At 38.3% G+C, this 20,522-nt stretch overlaps 2 protein-coding genes across 5 annotated transcripts; both read right to left on the reverse strand.

Annotated features, from left to right (window-relative positions):
* Positions 1–2,363: 2,363 nt before the first annotated feature.
* On the reverse strand, positions 2,364–8,387 carry LOC137748626 (ethylene receptor-like). 4 transcript variants are annotated; one of them, XM_088685810.1, is made up of 7 exons: positions 8,156–8,387; positions 6,588–7,538; positions 4,549–4,917; positions 4,143–4,409; positions 3,912–4,039; positions 3,131–3,328; positions 2,364–2,999 (listed from the first exon to the last, which is right to left on the reverse strand). In XM_088685810.1, exons 2-7 carry the CDS (start codon positions 7,497–7,499, stop codon positions 2,642–2,644), a joined length of 2,232 nt encoding a protein of 743 aa, XP_088541936.1. In that variant the 5' UTR covers positions 7,500–7,538; positions 8,156–8,387; the 3' UTR covers positions 2,364–2,641. The 4 variants fall into 4 exon arrangements, with proteins under 4 accessions (XP_088541936.1, XP_088541940.1, XP_088541948.1 ...); XM_088685814.1 differs by having other exon boundaries at positions 6,588–7,527; positions 8,156–8,381; XM_088685822.1 differs by having other exon boundaries at positions 4,143–4,370; positions 6,588–7,527; positions 8,156–8,337.
* A 956-nt stretch (positions 8,388–9,343) lies between these two features.
* LOC137748627 (methylesterase 3) lies at positions 9,344–10,780 on the reverse strand. The gene is made up of 3 exons (XM_068488795.2): positions 10,201–10,780; positions 9,981–10,118; positions 9,344–9,840 (listed from the first exon to the last, which is right to left on the reverse strand). The coding sequence occupies exons 1-3, from the start codon at positions 10,576–10,578 to the stop codon at positions 9,559–9,561; spliced, it is 798 nt and encodes a 265-aa protein (XP_068344896.2). The 5' UTR covers positions 10,579–10,780; the 3' UTR covers positions 9,344–9,558.
* Positions 10,781–20,522: the final 9,742 nt, after the last annotated feature.

Consider the following 20,522-nt stretch of genomic DNA (forward strand, 5'->3'; position numbering starts at 1 on the left):
TCAGGTTTCATCGGAACTCTGAAGTTAAGCGAGTTCGCACGAGAGCAATCCCAGGATGGGTGACCCACTGGGAAGTTCTCGTGTGAGTTCCGAGAAACAAAACCATGAGGGTGTGGTCGGGGCCCAAAGTGGACAATATCGTGTTACGGTGATGTCGAGCCCGAAATATGGTGAGGGCCAAGGCCAAGATGTGACAATAGGGCACAGCTTTCACATGATCATTCACCTCCCACACCGCACGCTCACCTTGGATCCAAATTTGGTGTCAGCCTATCGTACAGACCACAATAGGTGGTTCTGAGTCATAGGTAACCCGCGATTCATCGCACAACCTTCACGTGATCGTAGCACTTGAGCGTTCTTATTTACACCCAACATGTCGTACAAACCACATTAGGTGGTTCCGACTAGTGTGCAGGCATAGGTTGAAGAGCTATAAGTTCAGCCATACAGGTCACGTTAGGTGACTCCGACTGACATATTGTTTTACTTTGATTTTCACACCTGGCTTACATATTTCAGTGTTGAAATGTTATGACATGGCATACTTGGTTTTTACTGCCTTTGTGCATTGTTTTACGTATATATGTAGTATTATTTTCTGGAAACTATAAGGGTTTTACACCAAGGGGTTATAACATTTTCAAAAGGTTTTTATTAAAACTTTATTTTCAAGCCCACTCACCCTTGTTTTTTGCCCCTCCAGGTTTTAGCTGCTGAATTATCGTATCGACTAGCATTCTTGGTGAATCTTAGTATAGGTGGCTACTTCTGAGGGTATAATCCTTACCCACGCTATTGTACTTTACTTATGCTCTGACGTCGCGTGTAAGATGGGTTCATTCCCGCTCACAGCGCACTCTGTATTTAGGCACTTTTAGTTTAAATTTATTCAATTTTCCACATCACTACATTTTATGGCTTTGTCACCTTCCAGGTATCAGCCAGCACAGCTCAATTTGGAGTCCTGGTGGACATTCTGGGTCGGGGTGTGTCATATCTTTCTCCTTTTTTTTTTTTTTTTTTTTTTTTTTGAACAAACGATATTATTTATACTAAAGAGGAATTGGTGGGTTTAGCCTCGCCACCAAATATCATTTTGATGTTTAAAGTTGGACATTTCCGTTGGAGATGCTCTAAAATACCTTTAATTACATTTTTTATATATTTAATTAAATGGAAAGCTAACAATCCTCTTGGTCACCTTCTCACATCTCCTCATATTTACCTATATTCTACTAGCACTCAAAACTAAACAATTTTTTTTTCTATTTTTTTTTTCTTTATTTTCATCATAAAGTGCCCCTCATTATGTTCAAACTGATGTAGGTCTATTTTAATGAGGGAAATTGGCTAGAGAGAATAGAAGGGAGCGAAGGGCTTAAGGAATTTTGTGGTGATGATTTATCACCCCATTTTGCATTTATTTATAGTGCTTAGAGAGAGAGAGAATCATTGCTCTTCAAGTAAAACAATTACAACTAGAAAATTATTGAAAAGATCTCATAGGATCCTACACATAATTTACTAAGATTTACACAATCACACTCCTAATAAATTTAGAAACCCAACACACATATTTAGTGGAATTTATTGTAAAATTCTATTGAATTGGCATGTGCAAGTATATTAACCGGTGGGGATGGGATTTTCAGTTTTTTCCCTTTTATTGATCTAATTTCTAGTATGTTTTTTCTTTTCAACATCTAATTTTTAATATGTCGTTGCTGCCTATATTTTTTTGCGCAAATTAATTTACCTATATTTTTTTCCGATATGTAAACTATTGTGCATGCAAATATAGGTAAGTTAACGTACAAATCTTGATGCATTAATAATGTACATGCAAAACTAGGCATCCTTAGTCAAATGCAGGTAAATAATTTAGCATACCGGTAAAGTAGTGAACTTACAAAAGTAAATTTTTCGAAGCGGATGCACAATTGATGCATTGTTGAACTCTTAGAAGAAGTCCCGCACCTACAAAATAATGTAATCTTCACGAAATTGAGACGCCTAGAGTCCAATACCATGAAAGCAGAAGGAAATGGGGTTATGAAATCCGTGATGAAATCGACGACTATAGGGAACCATTTGGCGTCAAGGAAGTCATCGCAGTCCAGTTCCGGTCTATCATCGATTGTTGGAGAAGACAAGGAACCAAGAAGAAATCGGGTACGTCGAACAGCTTTGAAGCATGAGTTGTATGATTTTTGGCATTTTACATTGATAAGTGGTTCAAATTCGCCTTTGGCAAAAAACGAACCTAAATCCTCTCACTTACAAGTGTAGGAAAATACCACTAGACCGTAGTACAAGTAGAAATAGAATCCAAATTTAAGCAACAGAGAAACCATGCATAATTTGCAAACTATGTACTTCGATACATAGAGAAAGATTAGTGTTGGCAGATTATACAAATCAGTTATTGTTTATTTTGCTACTCTTCTGTGACAATTGCACAAGAAGGGTACACCGAGACTGCTCTTCACAGGCCAGCGTCATCATCCCCCATTGCTCTGGCTTTATTGTGTGCAACAACGCCTCGTTCTGTGTATGCGATACCACAATCGCTAGAGGAAGCTTTCAATTTTCCATTTTCCCTTGAAATCTTTCCTCTGCTGCAGTAATGTTCCTGTCTTTACATGGCCTCGAATAGGACTCGATGCTCTAACAGTTCTGATAAAACGCTCCTCATTTTATCAACTGAAACCGGTTTTAGTATGACTCCATCCATACCAACCCTCATGCAGTTCTCTTTTGTCATCTTGTCTATGCTTCCGGTAAGTGCTACTAATACAGGCCGTTCATGACGTTTTGTGAACCTTTCATGTATACGAACAGCAAGTTCATAGCCATCTATACCTGGCATGCACACATCCATGAACACCACCTTGTGCTCCTGTGAAATTACGTGCAAGAACTCATCAATTGAGCTCACAGTTGTTACATCACATCCTAGGTGCACAAGAAGTCCCTTTGTCACTGACCTGCTGACCCTGAACGATTAAAAGAACGGGAAAAAACAGACAGCACAAATGACAACATTAGCCTATTTTAAAAACTAAATGTTGCTGGAGGGAACAACGCATCGAAAAATTACGAGTAAGAAAGCTGGCTAGTTACTGACCCATTATCATCCATAACAAGGACTTTCAACCCTGGAAAGTTTGTTTGAACATGATTTGCTTGCAGCTTGGGTGCAAAAGGCTGCTTAGACTCATTTGAACGCTCTGGAAATCCGAGTTTCACAATGAAAGTGGCTGTGCATCCCTTGCCAAGACCTTCACTTTCAATCCAAATATGCCCTTCCATAAGATTTACAAATCTGATCACATCATACAAAACAAAATTGCATTACAATTGCAGATAAATATATCTCCTAGTAATATTGATTCAAACCTTCACAAAAATTGAAGGCTAAAAAAAGGTGTAATACTTATACATGCTCAATGCACACTTTTCTTTTTCTTTCTTTTTGGGAAGACGACAAATTCAGTCCCTGTAGTTTGTCACTTTTCACTATGGTCCCAATAGTTTCATTTTTGCAATCAAATCCTTACGGTTTTGTTAGTGCTAGCAATGAAATACGTATCAGATATTCTAATGATTATGAGGACAGAATATGCACATGCCACACACATGCGAGATTATAACGCTAATTTTGTGTGCATGTTTAAAACTTTAGAGCTCAGTGATAGTCCACCATGCTATTACATATAACCACACTAGAGATTTAGGGATTTGGATGTAGTGAATTGAGGATCAGAATAAAACTTCATAAACTACATAGACCATAATTATAATTCACCCTTTATCTATTGTCGTTTAGTCGGACTTTCTGAACTAAATCAAGCAGAATATGGCAAAACACAAAAAAAAAAAAAAAAAAAAACAAAAAAAAAAAGTACCTCTTACAAATTGCAAGGCCAAGCCCACTACCACCAGAATTTTGAGAAGCTAAAGTCTGAGTTTGAGTGAATTTGGTAAATAGATTTGGAATATCCTGAGGATTGATTCCTGATCCTGAATCTTTGACCTACGCCAGAAAAAGAGAATGTAAAACACAATACTAACTTCAAATGAACAGAATGTTCTTCCAAAAGATGGACAGATTCAATCAAGTATTTGAAGAAACAAACCTGTACACGCAGATAGAAGTGATTATCACTCTGCACTGGAAAGAAATCAGGAGCCCGGAAATCTCGTAAAGATTCTGATTTTGCAACATAAGCTGTGATTGAGATGCTCCCTTCTTTTGAGAACTTCACAGCATTCCCAACAACATTTAGAATAATTTGCATAAGACGCTTTTCATCACCTATGGCATACACTGGCAAATCTGCAGCTATATTCAATGCAACCGACAACTTTTTGACAGATGCAACAGGCTTAATTAAATTATGAACCTGCAACGGAAAAAAGGAAAAAAAAAAAAAAAAAAAAAAAAAACTCTCTTATTGATACAAACTGCTACAGAATCAATGGAAGCCATGCTCCAACGAAATCCAAAATAATTCTTTAAGTGGCCAGAACACATAACCATACCTCTCTGAATATGGAATGGAGGTTAAAAGTTGCTATGTCAAGTTGAAGGCTGCCATCTTCGAGCCTTGAAAGATCCAAAACATCATTTATAAGGGTAGCCAATAGGTTGCTGCTCTTTAATATCGTTTCAACCATGAGGCGCTGCTCAGGTGTCAGATCAGTTTCCTGCAGCAAAGAAGAAAGAGCAATAATTGCATGCATGGGAGTTCTCATCTCATGGTTCATAACAGCCAAGAAATCATTGCGAGCACGAATTGCAGTTTCCGCTTCTCTACTGGCCAGATCAAGCGCAATATTCTGCTCCATAAGGAGATCCCTTGCCCTCATTGACTCTTCTAATATTGCAGCATGTGACAGAGCAACTGCAACCTGTTTACACAAATCAACAATAAGAACAAGTAAATGAATGCTTCTTTACATTATAATTTATAAGCATGGTATATTATTACAGAAATCAAGAAACAGGTAAAGAACATCTTTAGATAGGCAATCTGCTCTTGTTATTTTAGTGCCCTTAAGTTTTGCAAAAATCGCACTTTACTACACTTCTTTTTTTTTCGTCTCACTTTCATACCTAAAGTTTGATTTTTCTGCCACTTTCATACTTTTGTTAGTCATTCTTTTAACTCATTCATTAACTGATGACGAGGCAGTTGTGGCCTACCAAAAATGTGCTAAGTGCAGTTCAAATTAATTAAATATTAATTAATTATAAAAAGATATGAAAAATGTCTCCGACTCCAGCCCCACTCCATTTCTTTGAAATCCCTCCCTCTCTCTCTCTCTCTCTCCTCCAAGCCCTCACTCTCCACTTTCTCAGTTACTCCTGCCGAGGCCATCTGCGACTGATGGTTGTGTTATCTGCGAAGAGTGTTAAAGCCAAGCCGGTTCACAATGCACAATGGCTGACTACAAATCCAATTTAACCCAAGTTGCAACCCACGACGTCTCCTGGCCCAAGAAACATGCCCGACACGCTTTATTTGTCAGATCTGTGAAGTTTTTAGCTCCCATTACATCTGCTTTACCAGCAACTGCTTTTACGGCCAAGGAAATCCCCGGTAAGGCTATGCACGATGATGACCCTAGATGCTTGATTCGGGTCTGCGAGTTTGGTCTACACTTGGTTCCAACTGAAATTCATTACAACTTGGCATAAGTGAGTTTATGAGGCAATCCCTGGGACTGAGAACTGCAACAACCAGTCAAAACCATCCAGATTCATATTCAAAAATTTGAGCCTCTGGGGATAAAAGGGGAAGAAAATATTGGGCTCTTCAGCTACAATCTAGTGAGAAGGGGAATTTACAGAGAGAAATCCAGAAACAAGAAGGGTTATGTGAAGATTGGGAAGAATGAAGGTATGTGTGCAACGGTGGGGTGGCGTTGTCTGTGGTAGGAGTCGAACAGAGGAAGGGGGCCAGAAGGGAGAGTTTTTTTTTTTTTTTTTTTTTTTTTTTTAACTTTTATCAACGGATTAAATTTTAATATTTATTCAATTTGTCACACCACGTGGCAAATTTGGTGTGCTTTTTACCATGCCCCATCATCAGTTAACAGAATGACTAACAGAAGTATGAAAGTGGCAGAAAAGTCAAACTTTAGATATCAAAGTGTGACGAAAAAAAAGTAAGTGTAGTAATGTGCAATTTTTGCAAAACTTAAAGTAGGGAAGTGGAAATTACCCTTTTATTTATTCTCTCTTTGATAAGATATTTTTCTGTTTAATTACCCTTTCTATATGCCAAGTAATACAGCATTCAGAAAAAAATGCATTTCAACTCCGAGGATCAATCAAATACAATATCATAGGTTATTAGATAGAACATAAAACATCGACAAAAGAATGAACCTTTCCATAAACAAACATTTTTTCATGTGACATCATAGGTACTTAAGCATCTTCAAATGTGGATCAGAGGCAGAGCAACAGAAAAAAACTGTATTTTAAAATTACGTTTAGGGATTTGGATGTGGAGAGATTTATTACCATTTTCATAAAGATTGTACTTAAAAAGATACAGGTTGTGGTTTTTTACCTGATCAGCAACTACTTCAACCAATTCTAACTCGTGAACATGCCATTGCCTTGCACTGTCTGAGGGAAGCATCAAGACCATCAAAGCATAGCGTTTTGTTGAGAGCTCTGGCCAGTCATTAATTTGGAAGTTAGAGAGATGTAAAAGGGGCACACGAACTGCAACAACTTCCCCAGGAATGTGCTTTCCTGCAAGTTGCCTCAGTCGTGCCACTGGAGAATTAGGTGATATTTTTACTGCACAGTTGCTACTAAATACTTGATTGACCACAGGAAGATGAATGGGCACAGTATATCCTACTGGATTCTGCTGATGGAGTGTATAGGATAGTTGAAGCTCTAACCCAGTACGCGTCGGCATCCACAAGGCACACTCTTCCAATGCCAGAGTTCTACCTAACTCGACAAGTGTAGTTTTAAGTATAGTATGTCTATCAAGAGTGCTTCTGATTTCATGGGTCAACATCCTGACATGTCGACCTGTTTCCTCCTGTGTTCGAATAAGACCCATTTCTCTATCGAGCTCTGCAGCCTTGTTCTTCAAGAATAGTTCTCTAGTTTTAACACTCAATAGATCAGGTATAATATGTACAAGCATAAGGGCAGTTGCACATGACACCACCGCAGTTAAAACCTTAGCTGTGGTCATTACTATGGCCACAGTTCTTGAATGCATGTTGAACGTCCATAAGTTGATAAGATGAGTCGCCCCACACAGTACTATGAAAGCACCAAACTGTACGAGGACCCATCTATATGGAAACACTGCAGATTTCTTGACAAAGTAGATCAACTCCAGAGGGATGGAGAAATAAGCAAGCGCAATAAAGAAATCCGAAATGTACTGATATTTCATCAGCAATTCATCTGCCGGCCATTGTGGCTCAATACAGTTGCATGCCTCCATGATCATTGAGCCACTTAAACGAATATTACTTGGTCTGTTACATGCCTACAACATATTAACCGTCAAAACTGAAGCTACTAAAAAAATTTGAAAGGAAAAACAGCACTAAAACTAACCACCCTGTAGTAATAATTTCAAAAGAAATTTCTATAAGACATATTAATGATATAACAAGTGAGCATTTCGCAGATGCAAACTAGGCAGCATTGAACTTTCAACGTTTGATTGTTTAAGGCAAAGCAATTTCTATAAAAAAAATCAATTAAACAACACGGAAATTTCTGTCTAGAACTCATGCCCAATAACTCAACCCTTTTCAAAATCCAACCGAACACGATAATAGACAAAAACGAAGAATGAAATTGTACCACAATCCGTGATCATTAAAAATAAATACATAAACACAACTAGAAAACCACATTTATGATTAATCCCTTGGGATCCAGTGACCTAAAGAAAGAGCAAGGATCCTGCCACACATCCAGCAATTGACTACCAATCCATAAATCCCTAAATTCTCAACTCTGTGATTCCAAAAACTCCAAATGAATCCCTCCTCTCAATCTTCAAGAAATTTTAAACTTTAATCTGCAAACCCAAGTTTACGATCTGCCCAAATGCACTAAATTCTAAGATTTCAGCTCAAGCAAGTGAAAACCCACCTAAGAAGTGAGAAATGAGCACAGAAAGCGAGGGGGTGGACTGACGATTGACTGTCGGAGAAACACCGGCCGTCCGGGACGGCAGGTCAAGTCGGAGCCGTCGAACTGAAATCGCAACCAAACACAGTGCGACGATCCAGCGCAGGAGAGGAGACGTCGGGCTGACTAGGTTTTTGAAAATTGGGGATGGAGACATCCATTACACATCCATATAATTCGCTGTCGCGTAGATGACCCAAAAACGCTGCGTTTTGGTATTATTGCAATTTATTGAATTTCCAAAATAAGAGGATGGGCGGTTTTAATATATTAAATTTAGTCAACTTAAAATCTGAACCGCTCGTTTTTTGGCGGGTAAGAGGCTTGAAGCCGTTAACTAATTTCTATGCCACCGTCGTATGAGACCTCTATCTTAGCAGCGCTCTGCATCTCCATAACCTCACCGAAATAAGCACGGCAACTCCGTGCTCTCCTCCTTACCACCACAGCTGTCGATTCTCACTCGCGTCCCTTCACTAGGCTGCTGCAGGAATTTTATACAGTTGAGGATTTGGCTATTTGATTCAATCCCCAAGTTGTTAAATTTGGATTCTTGAGTGATTTTTGTCTTCAGACTGCTCTACTTGGGGATGTACCTGCAGGGATTTGGAATCAACGGAGAAAATTTTAGCAAGCGGGATGCTTAATGAAGATGATGTATTGGTGGCTTCGAACTCTATGAGTTTGGGGCACATGAAGAATGACGAAACCATCGGAAAGTGTTGCACTCCATCTTATAAAAGGATGTTGTTCTCTGGACTGAGATGATTATGGGTTTTTTCGAGAATGGCTGACGGGGACAAGTTCGTTTATGTCATGTTCCAGGAGTTTTGAGTGCTTGAAGCTATTTTCTGAGATAGAAAAACATGGTCTGAAACCAGACCAAGTAACATTTTATCCATGCAGTGAGCCTGCAAACCATGCTTGGTTGAAGAACGAAGGCTAACGGTATCACACCTGGGCCTAAGCACTACCCTTGCATGGTTAGTTTGTTTGGATGCTGCAGGGGAAGTTTAATGGAAATAATCTTGGATTGTGGAGAGCGTTACTAGGCTCGTGCATCAGAGCGTGGTAAGATCACAAGCCGATGAATTTGAAGAACCGATTTGATTCTGCAAAGTAAGTTATAGAATCATGAAGCATTACCACTTGGATTCAACACCATTTATTCCTTTTGTTCAGTTTTAGAATTGATACAAACTCTTTCCTGCTGTCGGAGTAAAAAGCGACTGAAATACATTTAAACATTACGAGGATTAACATGGTGCAAACTGCAAATTCACGGAGTAACACGACGTTTACATTCATGATGGCCAAACTTATTCTCCTAACAACTGGCCTAAAATGTAGCTCGCTGATATATTTTAAGCATACTTTTTTGCAATCTCCATAAGTGAATTGGATAGTTCTTGAGGCTTCGAAAACATTGGCATATGATCGGCACCCTTAATCTCCACCACATTTTTAACCCCGCTGTTTGCAATCATCCGTCGTTGAAATTCCTCAGATTTTATCAAATCTTTGTCGCAAAGCACATAAACTCGTGTAACTGACCCGTATCCCTCATTCGAGAATTTCTTCATCTTAGCCATTTCTTCACGAAAGAATAAACACTTCCTTACTAAACTCTTGGCAAGTTCCAGATCCTTTAAACACACGCAACGTAGTTACATCAGTTCAGGAAATATATATAAATACATGGACTACAAGCTTAATACAAATACTAATACATCGATTTTCATGATCTAATTGCAGTTCTCTTTGTGTGCTTGTGAGACCAAGATACCTCGATCGGGCTGAGTTGATAGAGCTTCTCTTGTAAGAACTTGGGACCAAATAATATCGATGTCAAGGGTTGTTCGGCGCTTCCAAATTTCTCAAAGCGAGTGTCCAACCATGAGTCTGCCGGTAACTTTCCCATTAACTTTTCACACAGAACAAAACAATTTTCAAATTAACTTTGCTTGCTGTTAAAATTTCTAATAGATTAAAGAACATGCAGATACCTGATCCATAATATAAGACGGCTGGTGAGTTGTGTCGGGCAGAGACGCAGTCACGAAAACGGCAGCAGAAATTTTATGTGGGAACTTTTCCATGGCAAGGGACAAGTTCATGCCTCCGAGACTATGTCCTACGAGGATCACCTTTTCTTCCGGACCAAGCGATTCTATCAACTCTAACAAAGGCTCAGAGTACTCAGTCAGCGAGTGAACATCTTGTATCGCCTTCATGTTGATGCCCGAAGCTGCGAGGTCCAGCGCCGTGACTCTGTGACCACCGGACTCGAGCTTCGGTTTGATCTTGTACCAGCACCAAGCCCCATGACCTGCGCCGTGTACTAGAACAAAATGCGCCTTCTGTTCTCCGTTGGATCCTGCCATTTCATCTGACGATTGACTGTCGGAGAAACACCGGCCGTCTGGGACTGCAGGTCAAGTCGGAGCCGTCGAACTGAAATCGCAACCAAACACAGTGTAATGATCCAGCGCAGGAGAGAAGACGCCGGGCTATATAGGGGTTTGAAAATTGGGGATGGAAACACCCATTACACATTGATATAATTCACTGTCGCGCAGATGACCCAAAAATGCTGCGTTTTGGTATTATTGCAATTTATTGAATTTTCAAAATAAGAGGATGGGCGGTTTTGATATATTAAATTTAGTCAACTTAAAATCTGATTCAATCCCCAAGTTGTTAAATTTGGATTCTTGAGTGATTTTTATCTTATACGATGAACAGACATGATTTGAGGATCTCCAAGATTCTTGTAAAGAGTATTCAAATGGTCTTGAATAAATAATTTTTGCATAACCAGTTTTGAATAAATAAAAGTATTCAAAACTAATTCTGCAAAAATAGTCGATGATGGGTTAAGCATATGGCACATATTGATTTTGTTGGAGGTGTGGGGGCTAGGTTCTATTAACAACCGTAACCCTTAGGAGTATGGCTGGTATTTTAAAACATTGTTTCTATGTTTTGCTAGCTAGACTTTAGTTGTTTTTATATTTTTGTCTCTCCTTGATATGTTTAAAAACTAGTGGAATTTCTTGAAATACAGTGAAAATTTTTGTTTCTATATATAAAGCTTCCTAAATAAATAATAGATAATAATCCATATCAATTTGCATCAGAGCATGTGTAATGGTAGGTTCAAAGTCCTTGCGCTAAAGACGAAATTTGGCTTCCAATTTGATCGGGATAGTGTTAGTCATATAAGTTTTACTTCTCACATATATTTTTTAATTTTTGGCCGTTTATTTTAATATATTGAAGAAGATCAGTGATTAAAATTTAACATCAGTGTGTGGTAGATAAAAATGAGTGTGTGAATAGCATTATCCTTTGATATTATTTGTAAAATTTAGTATTTTAAATGTTTTATTGTTCTAATCGTAAGAGGAGTTAGAGGCTAAAAAGTGTTAAGGAGTCTCAGGCAAGAGATGGGGCTAAATTAGCCTAGGCTAGTTGGTCACACCATGTTGCATACAAAAGTAGTATAAAAATGTGATCTCCTTTATTTTTGTTTTTTTTTAAAACTAAAAATGAAAAATAGTTACCAAATAAATTTTTTGTTTGCAGTTTTCAAAAAGAGAAATGATTTTAACACATTATTTCTCCCCTTATACACAGCCATTTAGTTTCGTAACCGTTAGATTGAACAAATATAGTAAAATTAACGTTCAAGATTCATAAAGGGTATGCACAAAGTAAAGAAAGGTATATAGGAATCACTACCCTTCCAAAAAAATGTGAACTAAATGTAAAAATATGATTATCAAACGGCCTTATAGTTCGAAGCTTTGAGTTTTTGAGTTTCAATTTGTGTCTTTCTTTGTGCATTTATCCGACATCTCTTCCACAATCATTTATTTACTCTTCATTCTTTTGTTCCATGTATTTCCACAAAACATAAAAACAAAAGTCAAACACGAATTTGATATCAAATGAAGGATTTGGATTCTCTCATGAGCCAATAGAGAGATCCTCCTGACTAAACATTGTGAGCCATTGGATTTTTATCCAACAGTTACAAATAAGGAGGTTCCTTTAAAGTTATGATAATTATAGTCGTTGAATGAAAATCCAACGATCCATAATATTTGATCAGGAGGATTCTCTCCATTGACTCAGGAGAGGATCCAAATATTCAAACCGATCGCCAGACTTGACAAACAATAGGGCCATAATTTCAAGGGCTTCTAGTTTTCTTAAATTCAGTCTGCTCATAATTATTGACTTTGAAACCCCCACATCACTAAGTTATTGCTTCGTGACTCAGATGGTTGGACAAAATAGGCATATGTCGATTTGGTCCATATGTTTAAATTAATTTGTCTGATTTTTAAATCAAATTAGTAAGAACCAATATGATTGATCAAGACCGAAAACGAATATGTCAACTTCTCAATTATTAAATTTGTACACACAGAGCGACTTAGTACTACGTATTAAATTCAATTTTTGTAAACAATGAGTTTAATATCAAATTACTATGATTGATTTATTGTACGACATGGTCTAAATTTTTCACGCTTTTGGTTACAATAAAAGAAAGAAAAGAAAAAAACTTGTATAAATGGAAAACGAGTGTGAGTTGTTGGCATCGGAATGTTGTGATCTCAATCTTAAGCATAAGTTAGAGAGAATGAACTAACAATATTGAGAGTTTGATCTCTCTCACTCTTCGCTTTATGGTAATATCATTTTCCAATCTCTCATGTTCTTAATTCACAACCCTAAACTCTTGACTGGTATTCTACTAGGGCATATAACCAAAATTTTCACATTTCAAATGAATAGTGGCTATGTATATGGTTTTAATGATTCGATCTCAGTTATTTTTAACAAGTACGATACTTTACATCACTTGGTAATACATTAGTTGGTAAACAAGTTTGACGTTTCCAGGATTATCGAAAATAAATAAATAAATAGCATAGCATATGGCATGTGTTTTACTTAAAGTACAACTTAATTAGGTATACTTATTTTCCTATATCCAAAAGAGAATTGCAAAGTTGTCGGGGCTTGGAAAACATTGGCAAATGATCAGCACCCTTAATCTCCACCACATTTTTAACCCCACTGTTTTTTATCACTATATTCACAGTTGAAATTCACCTGTTAATCCTTTATTTTGTTTTTTCGGAAAAGAGAATCAGCACTTGATTTCGTCAAAGTAATCTACTTTTTTTTATCAAAAAGACTCACAAAAACATTTTAACATTTCTCTGACTACTAGCGTGTGATTCACTAACACTAGAAATCAAACCGAAAAATGTGTCATATAAAGTGCAGGCCTGAAATTTTTCCCCAATACTAGGCTACCCTCATGGTAGTTGATGGAAAAGGATCCTTACCGGATCATTTTCCTGGGGATTCACGGAATCTCGTGATCGTAATTGTTCATCGTATATCGTGCGATCAGAATTCATTTTAAATTTAAAAATTAAAAATTAAATATAAATAACATTGTTCTAAAGATCCCCGCCTAAGCGCTAGGCCCTAGCCTGCAACCCAACTAGTGTCTAGCGTCTTTTAGAACCTTAATAAATAGTAGCTAATGAAAACTGACCATATGATATACAATGAAAGATCACGATAGAAGAATCTTCAAAATCTTCAAGAAAAAAATTCGGTGAGGATCCTTTTCCGTAGTGGATAACCCTTTTATCTTTCATTACAGACGACATAAACTCGAGGGACCGACCCAAATCCGCCGTTTGAGAAATTCTTCATCTTTGACAAGTCTTCAAGAGAGACAGAGCTTGTCCTCATTAAGCACTTAACAAGTTCCAGATCCTTTGAAGAATTGGACATCATCAGATGCACTTAATTTATTATATTATTGTTTTGTACAATTATTATTATTATTATTATATTTATTATTATTTTACAAAATAATAATATAATAATTGTAATGACTTTCATTTTATTCAAGCTACTTTTGAAGACCTAACATTTTCCTAGATTAGACAAAAAAAGCTTTCTTTACTTTTTGCAAACGAAAAAGCTAGGAAAGCCATATTAACACTCTCGTTTTCTCTTTTTTTTATCTTTATTTGGTATTTTAATTCTTTTTTGATATATTTAATTTAAATGACAGACGAAAATGTAATAGTGAAAGAGGAGAAAAGAAAAGTGTGAAAATTACTTTCAAAAATTTGTTCTAACGGAATAATATGTTACCCTTATCTTAGATAACTGTGGATCAAAATGATAAGTTGATTTTTCTTTATATGTGTGATCCAAATTCATTTTCTTACAACATAAGAAAATATATTAATTTTATCAAACATAAGAATATATATATATATATATATTCTTATGTTTGATAAAATTAATATATTTTCTTATGTTGTAAGACGGGAAGAAGTCCATTTAGCCAATATTAGGACTAGTCTAGTTTATTAAGGGTGGTGCTATCCACCCTCTCCTCTTAATTTTCGACAATTTAATCAAATGAATTGAAGAAGATAAATGAATAAAAATTAACAAGAGTGTGTGGGATGTAAAAATGTGTGTGAATAAAACTATCCTATAAAAGACAACACAAATTTGTGAAATTTGGTGAAAGTACAAATTTTTTTCATTAAAAGCTCGCTACGCTACACCAAAGGATCACAAATTTATAAAGATGGACAACACAAATTTATGAAATTTGGTGAAATTTCAAAATTTTTAATTAGGAACGACATTACTACTCTAAGCTACACTAGAGGAGAAAGAGTCTGAACTAGGAACATAATGGGTTGAACAGAAATGCCTTATGGCAAAATTTTATTTTAGTCATGCGGCTGGTTTATAGTCTTCAAACTGAGTGGTACCGACAAAATCGTTTCACCACACAATTTAGGAATGATAATACTAGAGAGACTAAATTTGTTGATTGGATTTTGTAAACTAAATGACATAAAAGTTGATGATTTGATTATTACTTAAATGTTGATTAACATATTTATTTTTATTAGTGACACATCATTTTATTTGCACTCGTTTAGGAAATAGGCACCCCACGACTTATCTGTTCTCTCTTTCTTTTTATTTTTTTCTTTTTTTTTTTTTTTTTTTTGTCACAACCTATCTGCTCATTAGTCGGTTGTGGGTGTTAGGTTCGGATTCTACTTTATATACATTTTCGGTCTAATATTTCATACAAGACCTTTCACAGTAATTTAGGTGAGTTTGATTTTATATATAGAAATTAGGCACCTTGAGTTTGCTTCTTGTAACACAATTTCTCAGCTTAACTTTAATTTTAATGAATTACCTTCCCTAATTTTTTATAATTAGCTAAATTTCCTCATGCCATGAAATTTTTTATTTTTTATCTAATATTCCGTTCATGTTGGTGTGAACACGAAAAATTCCTGAAACAAGAAACAATTGTACGTGCACAAAATAATATTTTTGTGTTTAATGATTTTGGGGTTACAATCTCTCTGTAGTTTGGTCCTCTGATTCTATCTTCGTAGGGTGTAGGTTTGTGGATGAGTTGTTGATCCAAAGGGTCGTCGGGGCTTGATCTAAGGATGAACAGTTGATGAATGGATCTTCAAAGGGCGTTGGGCTTGATCTTGAAGAATGGGTGTATGGGTTTGTTGAGGTTGTTGATCCAAAGGGTCGTTAGGGCTTGATCTTAGGATGAACAGTTGATGAACGAATCTTCAAGGCTTTTGGGCTTGATCTTGAAGAATGGGTGTATGGATTTCTTCAAGGGCTTTTGGGCTTGATCTTGAAGGTTGATGGATGAGCAGATCTTCAAGGGCTTTTGGGCTTAGTCTTGAAGAACGATTGGATGTGTGGATTTGTTGAGGTTGTTGATCCAAAGGGCCGTTGGGGCTTGATCTTAGGATGAACAGATGATGAATGATGAATGATGAACACTTTCTTCAAGGGGCCGTCGGGGCTTGATCTTGAGTTGGTGGGAGTTCTTCAAGGGCCGTTGGGGCTTGATCTTGAAGGAGGATTTGACGAAGAACGAATATTGCTTTCTTGATCCTTCGGAATTTTCTTGAGAGCTTTAGAGCTTCAAGGCTTCAAGGTTTTGGTGTGTTCTCCTCCAATTTGGGAGTAGAGAAATGTATTTGTGAATTCCTTGATGCTTGATACCTTGTTGGAGAAGCCTATTTATAGGCTTTGAGAGTGAATCACCACCATTCATTTTTTTGGTGAAGTGAGTGGAGGTTGTAGGTGAAGGGAGTGGAGGTTGTAGGTGAAGTAAGTGGATGTTGTAGGTGAAGTAAGTGTGTGAGGTTGGTGAAGTAAATAAATGTTGTAATTTTAATACATTGGTTAACATTTATTTTACTGAAATTTCGATGTCTACAAATGCCCCCACTTCAAGGCGCGTCGTAGACATGTGCTTGTCACGTGTAGAAGATGCGTTTTGAAGTCCCTTAATGTAGATGTCAACCCAAGGGCCGTCGAGGCTTGATCTTGAATTGGGCTGGAAATTTCTTCAAGGGCCAGCGAGGTTTGATCTTGAGTTCGACTGGAAGATTTTCTGGTTTCCTCCAATCGTTGATTTTCCACAGGCTTAATCTTGAACTGGGCTGGAGGATTCTTTTGGTCTCCCCCGAAGGTCTGAACTTACTCCTTTTATCTGGAGTTGAATTTGATTCAAGGGTGGTGAACACTTGATTTTGAATCGAACTTGTGATTTCTTCAAGGGCCATCGAGGCTTGATCTTGAGTTCGACTGGAAGATTTTCTGGTTTCCTCCAATCGTTGATTTTCCACAGGCTTAATCTTGAACTGGGCTGGAGGATTCTTTTGGTCTCCCCCGAATGTCTGAACTTACTCCTTTTATCTGGAGTTGAATTTGATTCAAGGGTGGTGAACACTTGATTTTGAATCGGACTTGTGATTTCTTCAAGGGCCGTCGAGGCTTGATCTTGAGTGAAAATAGGACCATGAGCGGTTTCAGGATTCAGACACATGGCAGGCAAGCACGAGGTAGAGGTGATGACCTGTTTCTTTGTTCAATCTTTCCAATTCATATTTGAAGAGGGTTAGAGGATGACTCAGCATATGCAGTTGTTGCGTTTGCTGACGATCCACAAGATTGATGTTTAATTGTCACTCGTCTTAGCTGTTCTCCAAGCAGATGTGGTCCCTTCTCTGGAAGTGTATCAACCGTTGAAGATGACTACTCGAGAGCAACGCTAGGTAAGCAACCAGGGAATAAATTCCAGGTAGTCGGTTCCAGATCGGAAGACTGACTCCAAGTGTCGGCTGATTGCTCTCTTTCTCTTTGCCCTGCGAGTAAGAACAAGGACAAAGGGAAGGACATGGAGAAAGCATGATATGAGATACTTTTGCTTTTTGAAGAAGTGTTGACGATTTAACGGCATCGCGCGGCGAGGCTTTGCTCTTTGGTGACGGCGCCAGCGGTGGGTTGTTGAGGCTTCTCGAGCTCTTTGATTAGAACAATGATGTCGAGCTTGTATTTGACTTAAACTCTTCTGTCTGGATGGTGCTGCAGGGGAAGGCGTCGTACTCCAGCAGTTTGTTCCAGCTCCTCATTGATCCTTATGCTTCAATCTTTTGCCGTATTTATTCTTGATGCAGGAGTTGAATGCAACCTTTGCATTTAAATGGTGCTTCAGAACATTACTGCTCAGTGACGATGAGTACTTGAGAGCAATGTAAGGTAAGCAACCAGGCAAAGGTTCTAGGCAATCAATTCCAGGTCAGAAGTTTGATTTCAGGTTCCGACTGATTACTCACTTTCCCCTTGTCCTGCAGGTAAGAACAAGGGCAAAGGAAAAGACAGGGAAAAAGCATGATATGAGATACCTTTGATTTCGCCCTTGATGATATGAGATACTTTTGCTTTTGAAGAAGCAGTGAATGAATCAGCACATATATTTGTTGTGCTTGTCTCCACATGCTTCGATCTACCGTTTCCTCCTGCCTCATCTGTACTCCAGACATCTGGTATCTTCTTTGGGGAAGAAGAAAATTGAGTATTTCGAGAGGCTTTGCTGGGAGTACGCCCTCAGAGGTGAGGAAGAGTTGGGCATTTTTTTTTTTGCAGGTCTACCTTGCCATAAAAGATGAAGGTCGACATATATAGGGATTTCCCAATAGCAAGTGGTGGTACTGTTTCTTTACCATTGTCGACAACTGTTGGGTAATTGAAACAGTAAGATTCACGCGTTCTCAACTTTGTCAGAAATCTTTGACAAAGTTGCTTGTAATGTCTGCAAAGTTGAGGTTACATGTGAAAGGTACTGACAAGTTTTGATCCAGCAAATCCGGCTTTTTGAAATTCAAAGAGTGATGACTCTTCGATCCTTGAATAAGCGGCCCAGCTTTTGAGGTTGGGGAAAGTGTGGTAGTTGGGATAATGACCTCCACGCGTTTTCAACTTTGTCAGAGATCTTTGACAAAGTTGCACGTGTTATCTGAAAAGCCGAGATTGTGTCTGAAGAGCGTTGCCGAACTTTACGCAGGAAAATCCGGCTTTTAAGATTTGAAGAGTGGTGTCTCTTCAATTTTTTTGAATCGGCGGTTGTGTCGCCTCTCCTTTTATAAAGGTATCGATCGCCACCAACATGCACACTTTGAAGATTGCCCATTCGTGAAAATCGTCTCCGGTGTATTTTGTTTTAACGGCCCTTTGAGATTTTACTTCATCCAACCCTTCTCTTTTAACACCTTTGAAAATGGCTAACCCATCTAACATTTGTTTAGATTTGAGTCTCAGCAGTGATATGGGTGTGCCGCGTCGGGGTAATGTATGGTGCCCGTCTTTCTTATCTTCTAGTGGCCCTCTTACAGGTGAAGACTCCGTGATGAAGGATGCAACAACAGCTACAATAGTAGCTAAGAACCTCCTCACTCCTAGAGATAGTAGGCTGCTTTCAGGACGGTCCGATGAGTTGGCCGTTCAAGAGTCCCTAGCTCTCAGTGTTCAGTGTGCGGGCTCCGTGTCCAACATGGGCCAACGCCTACTTGCTCGATCCCGTCAAGTTGAATCATTGATGGCGGAGGTGGAAAATCTTAAACAAGAGATCAAACAGCTTAAGTACGAGAATAGAGGTTTGCACGTGCTTGCAAATAATTATTCGACGAGCATGAAGAGGAAGCTTGATCAGCTGCAAGAATCTGAAGGTCGAATTCAAAGTGACCATCAAAGGCTTGCGGCTTTCTTCCAGAGGCACCTTTTTCCTGCGTCATCTAGCGTTCCACCAAGTATTGAGGCCTCGAATGATCTATCTTCGATGCCTCCCGCTCCTGGAGTTTTGCCAAGTAGTGGGGCTTCACGTGAACAACCTTTGTGAAAGCTCCATCTTTTTTTTTTTTTTTGTACGCACTTGTAATTTCTCGGAGATCAATGGACATGCTTTATTTTATTCAGTGTATTGTGCTAAATATAGATAAAACATATATATCACCAAGATGTGTTATTTCCTTTTTTTTTTTTTTTTTTTTTTTTTTGGTGATTTTGATAATGATTTTGCCGTACACAGTTTATGCTCTTGCGGGCCAGGAACGTTTGGTTGTCACCTTTTAGGCTCGTGCGAACGAGGAGCTTTTGGTGCCGTTTGCTTTAGGGGTAGTAGCGCTTCAAAAATCTGCCGTTGATGGGGCCGATCTTCAACCCGTCTTCTGCCATGATTAAGTAGGCGCCATTGGTGTAGACCTCTTGTATTACGTAGAGTCCATCCTACTTTGATGTGAACTTGCTTTTTGTCTTGTGAGTTGTAATGATAGGCCTACGCAATGCCAACACGAGATCTCCGGCTTGGAAAGACCTTGGGCGGACTTTCTTGTTGAATGCCTTGGATAACCGTGCTTGGTAGCATTCCAAGTGTTGTTGAGCTTCGAGCCTTCTTTCATCTAGCGCTTCCAACTTTTGAAGGCGCAACTTTGCATTTTCTTCATCAGTCAAGCCTTCTTGTATAGCCATCCTTAGTGAGGGGATTTGACTTTCGAGCGGTAGAACAGCTTCTACGCCATATACGAGAGAATAAGGTGTAGCTTGGGTAGGAGTCCTATGTGTAGTCATATATGCCCAAAGTGCTTCACTTATTCTTTCATGCCAGTCTCTCTTTGTTCGGCCGATTACCTTTTTCAGGAGGTTGCACAGCGTCTTGTTGAATGCTTCAGCGAGGCCGTTGGCCGGAGCATGATACATGGAAGACTTGTGCTGCTTGAACTTGTATTTGTTTCAAAGCTCGTCCACGAGTCGGTTGGAGAACTGCTTTCCGTTATCAGTGATAATGTAGCGAGGCACCCCATATCGATGGATGATATGCTCCTTGATGAAACGAACAACAGTTTCCTTTTTGACTTCCTTTAAAGGTATG

This window comes from Pyrus communis, chromosome 2, assembly GCF_041283825.1.
Source record: "Pyrus communis isolate YQ-2024b chromosome 2, ASM4128382v1, whole genome shotgun sequence".
Taxonomy (NCBI): Eukaryota; Viridiplantae; Streptophyta; class Magnoliopsida; order Rosales; family Rosaceae; genus Pyrus; species Pyrus communis.

Bases quoted from the DNA above. Each gene is read 5' to 3' on its own strand.
- LOC137748626 (XM_088685810.1), bottom strand. From the start codon at position 7,499: ATGATCATGGAGGCATGCAACTGTATTGAGCCACAATGGCCGGCAGAT. The intron at 4,040-4,142 runs GTTTGTTTCTTC...TTTCTGGCGTAG, and splicing joins ACTTCTATCTGCGTGTACAG to GTCAAAGATTCAGGATCAGG. The intron at 3,000-3,130 runs GTCAGTAACTAG...TTAATCGTTCAG, and splicing joins CTTGTTATGGATGATAATGG to GGTCAGCAGGTCAGTGACAA.
- LOC137748627 (XM_068488795.2), bottom strand. From the start codon at position 10,578: ATGGCAGGATCCAACGGAGAACAGAAGGCGCATTTTGTTCTAGTACAC. The intron at 10,119-10,200 runs GTATCTGCATGT...CTGTGTGAAAAG, and splicing joins CGTCTTATATTATGGATCAG to TTAATGGGAAAGTTACCGGC. The intron at 9,841-9,980 runs GTATCTTGGTCT...GTGTGTTTAAAG, and splicing joins ATCAACTCAGCCCGATCGAG to GATCTGGAACTTGCCAAGAG.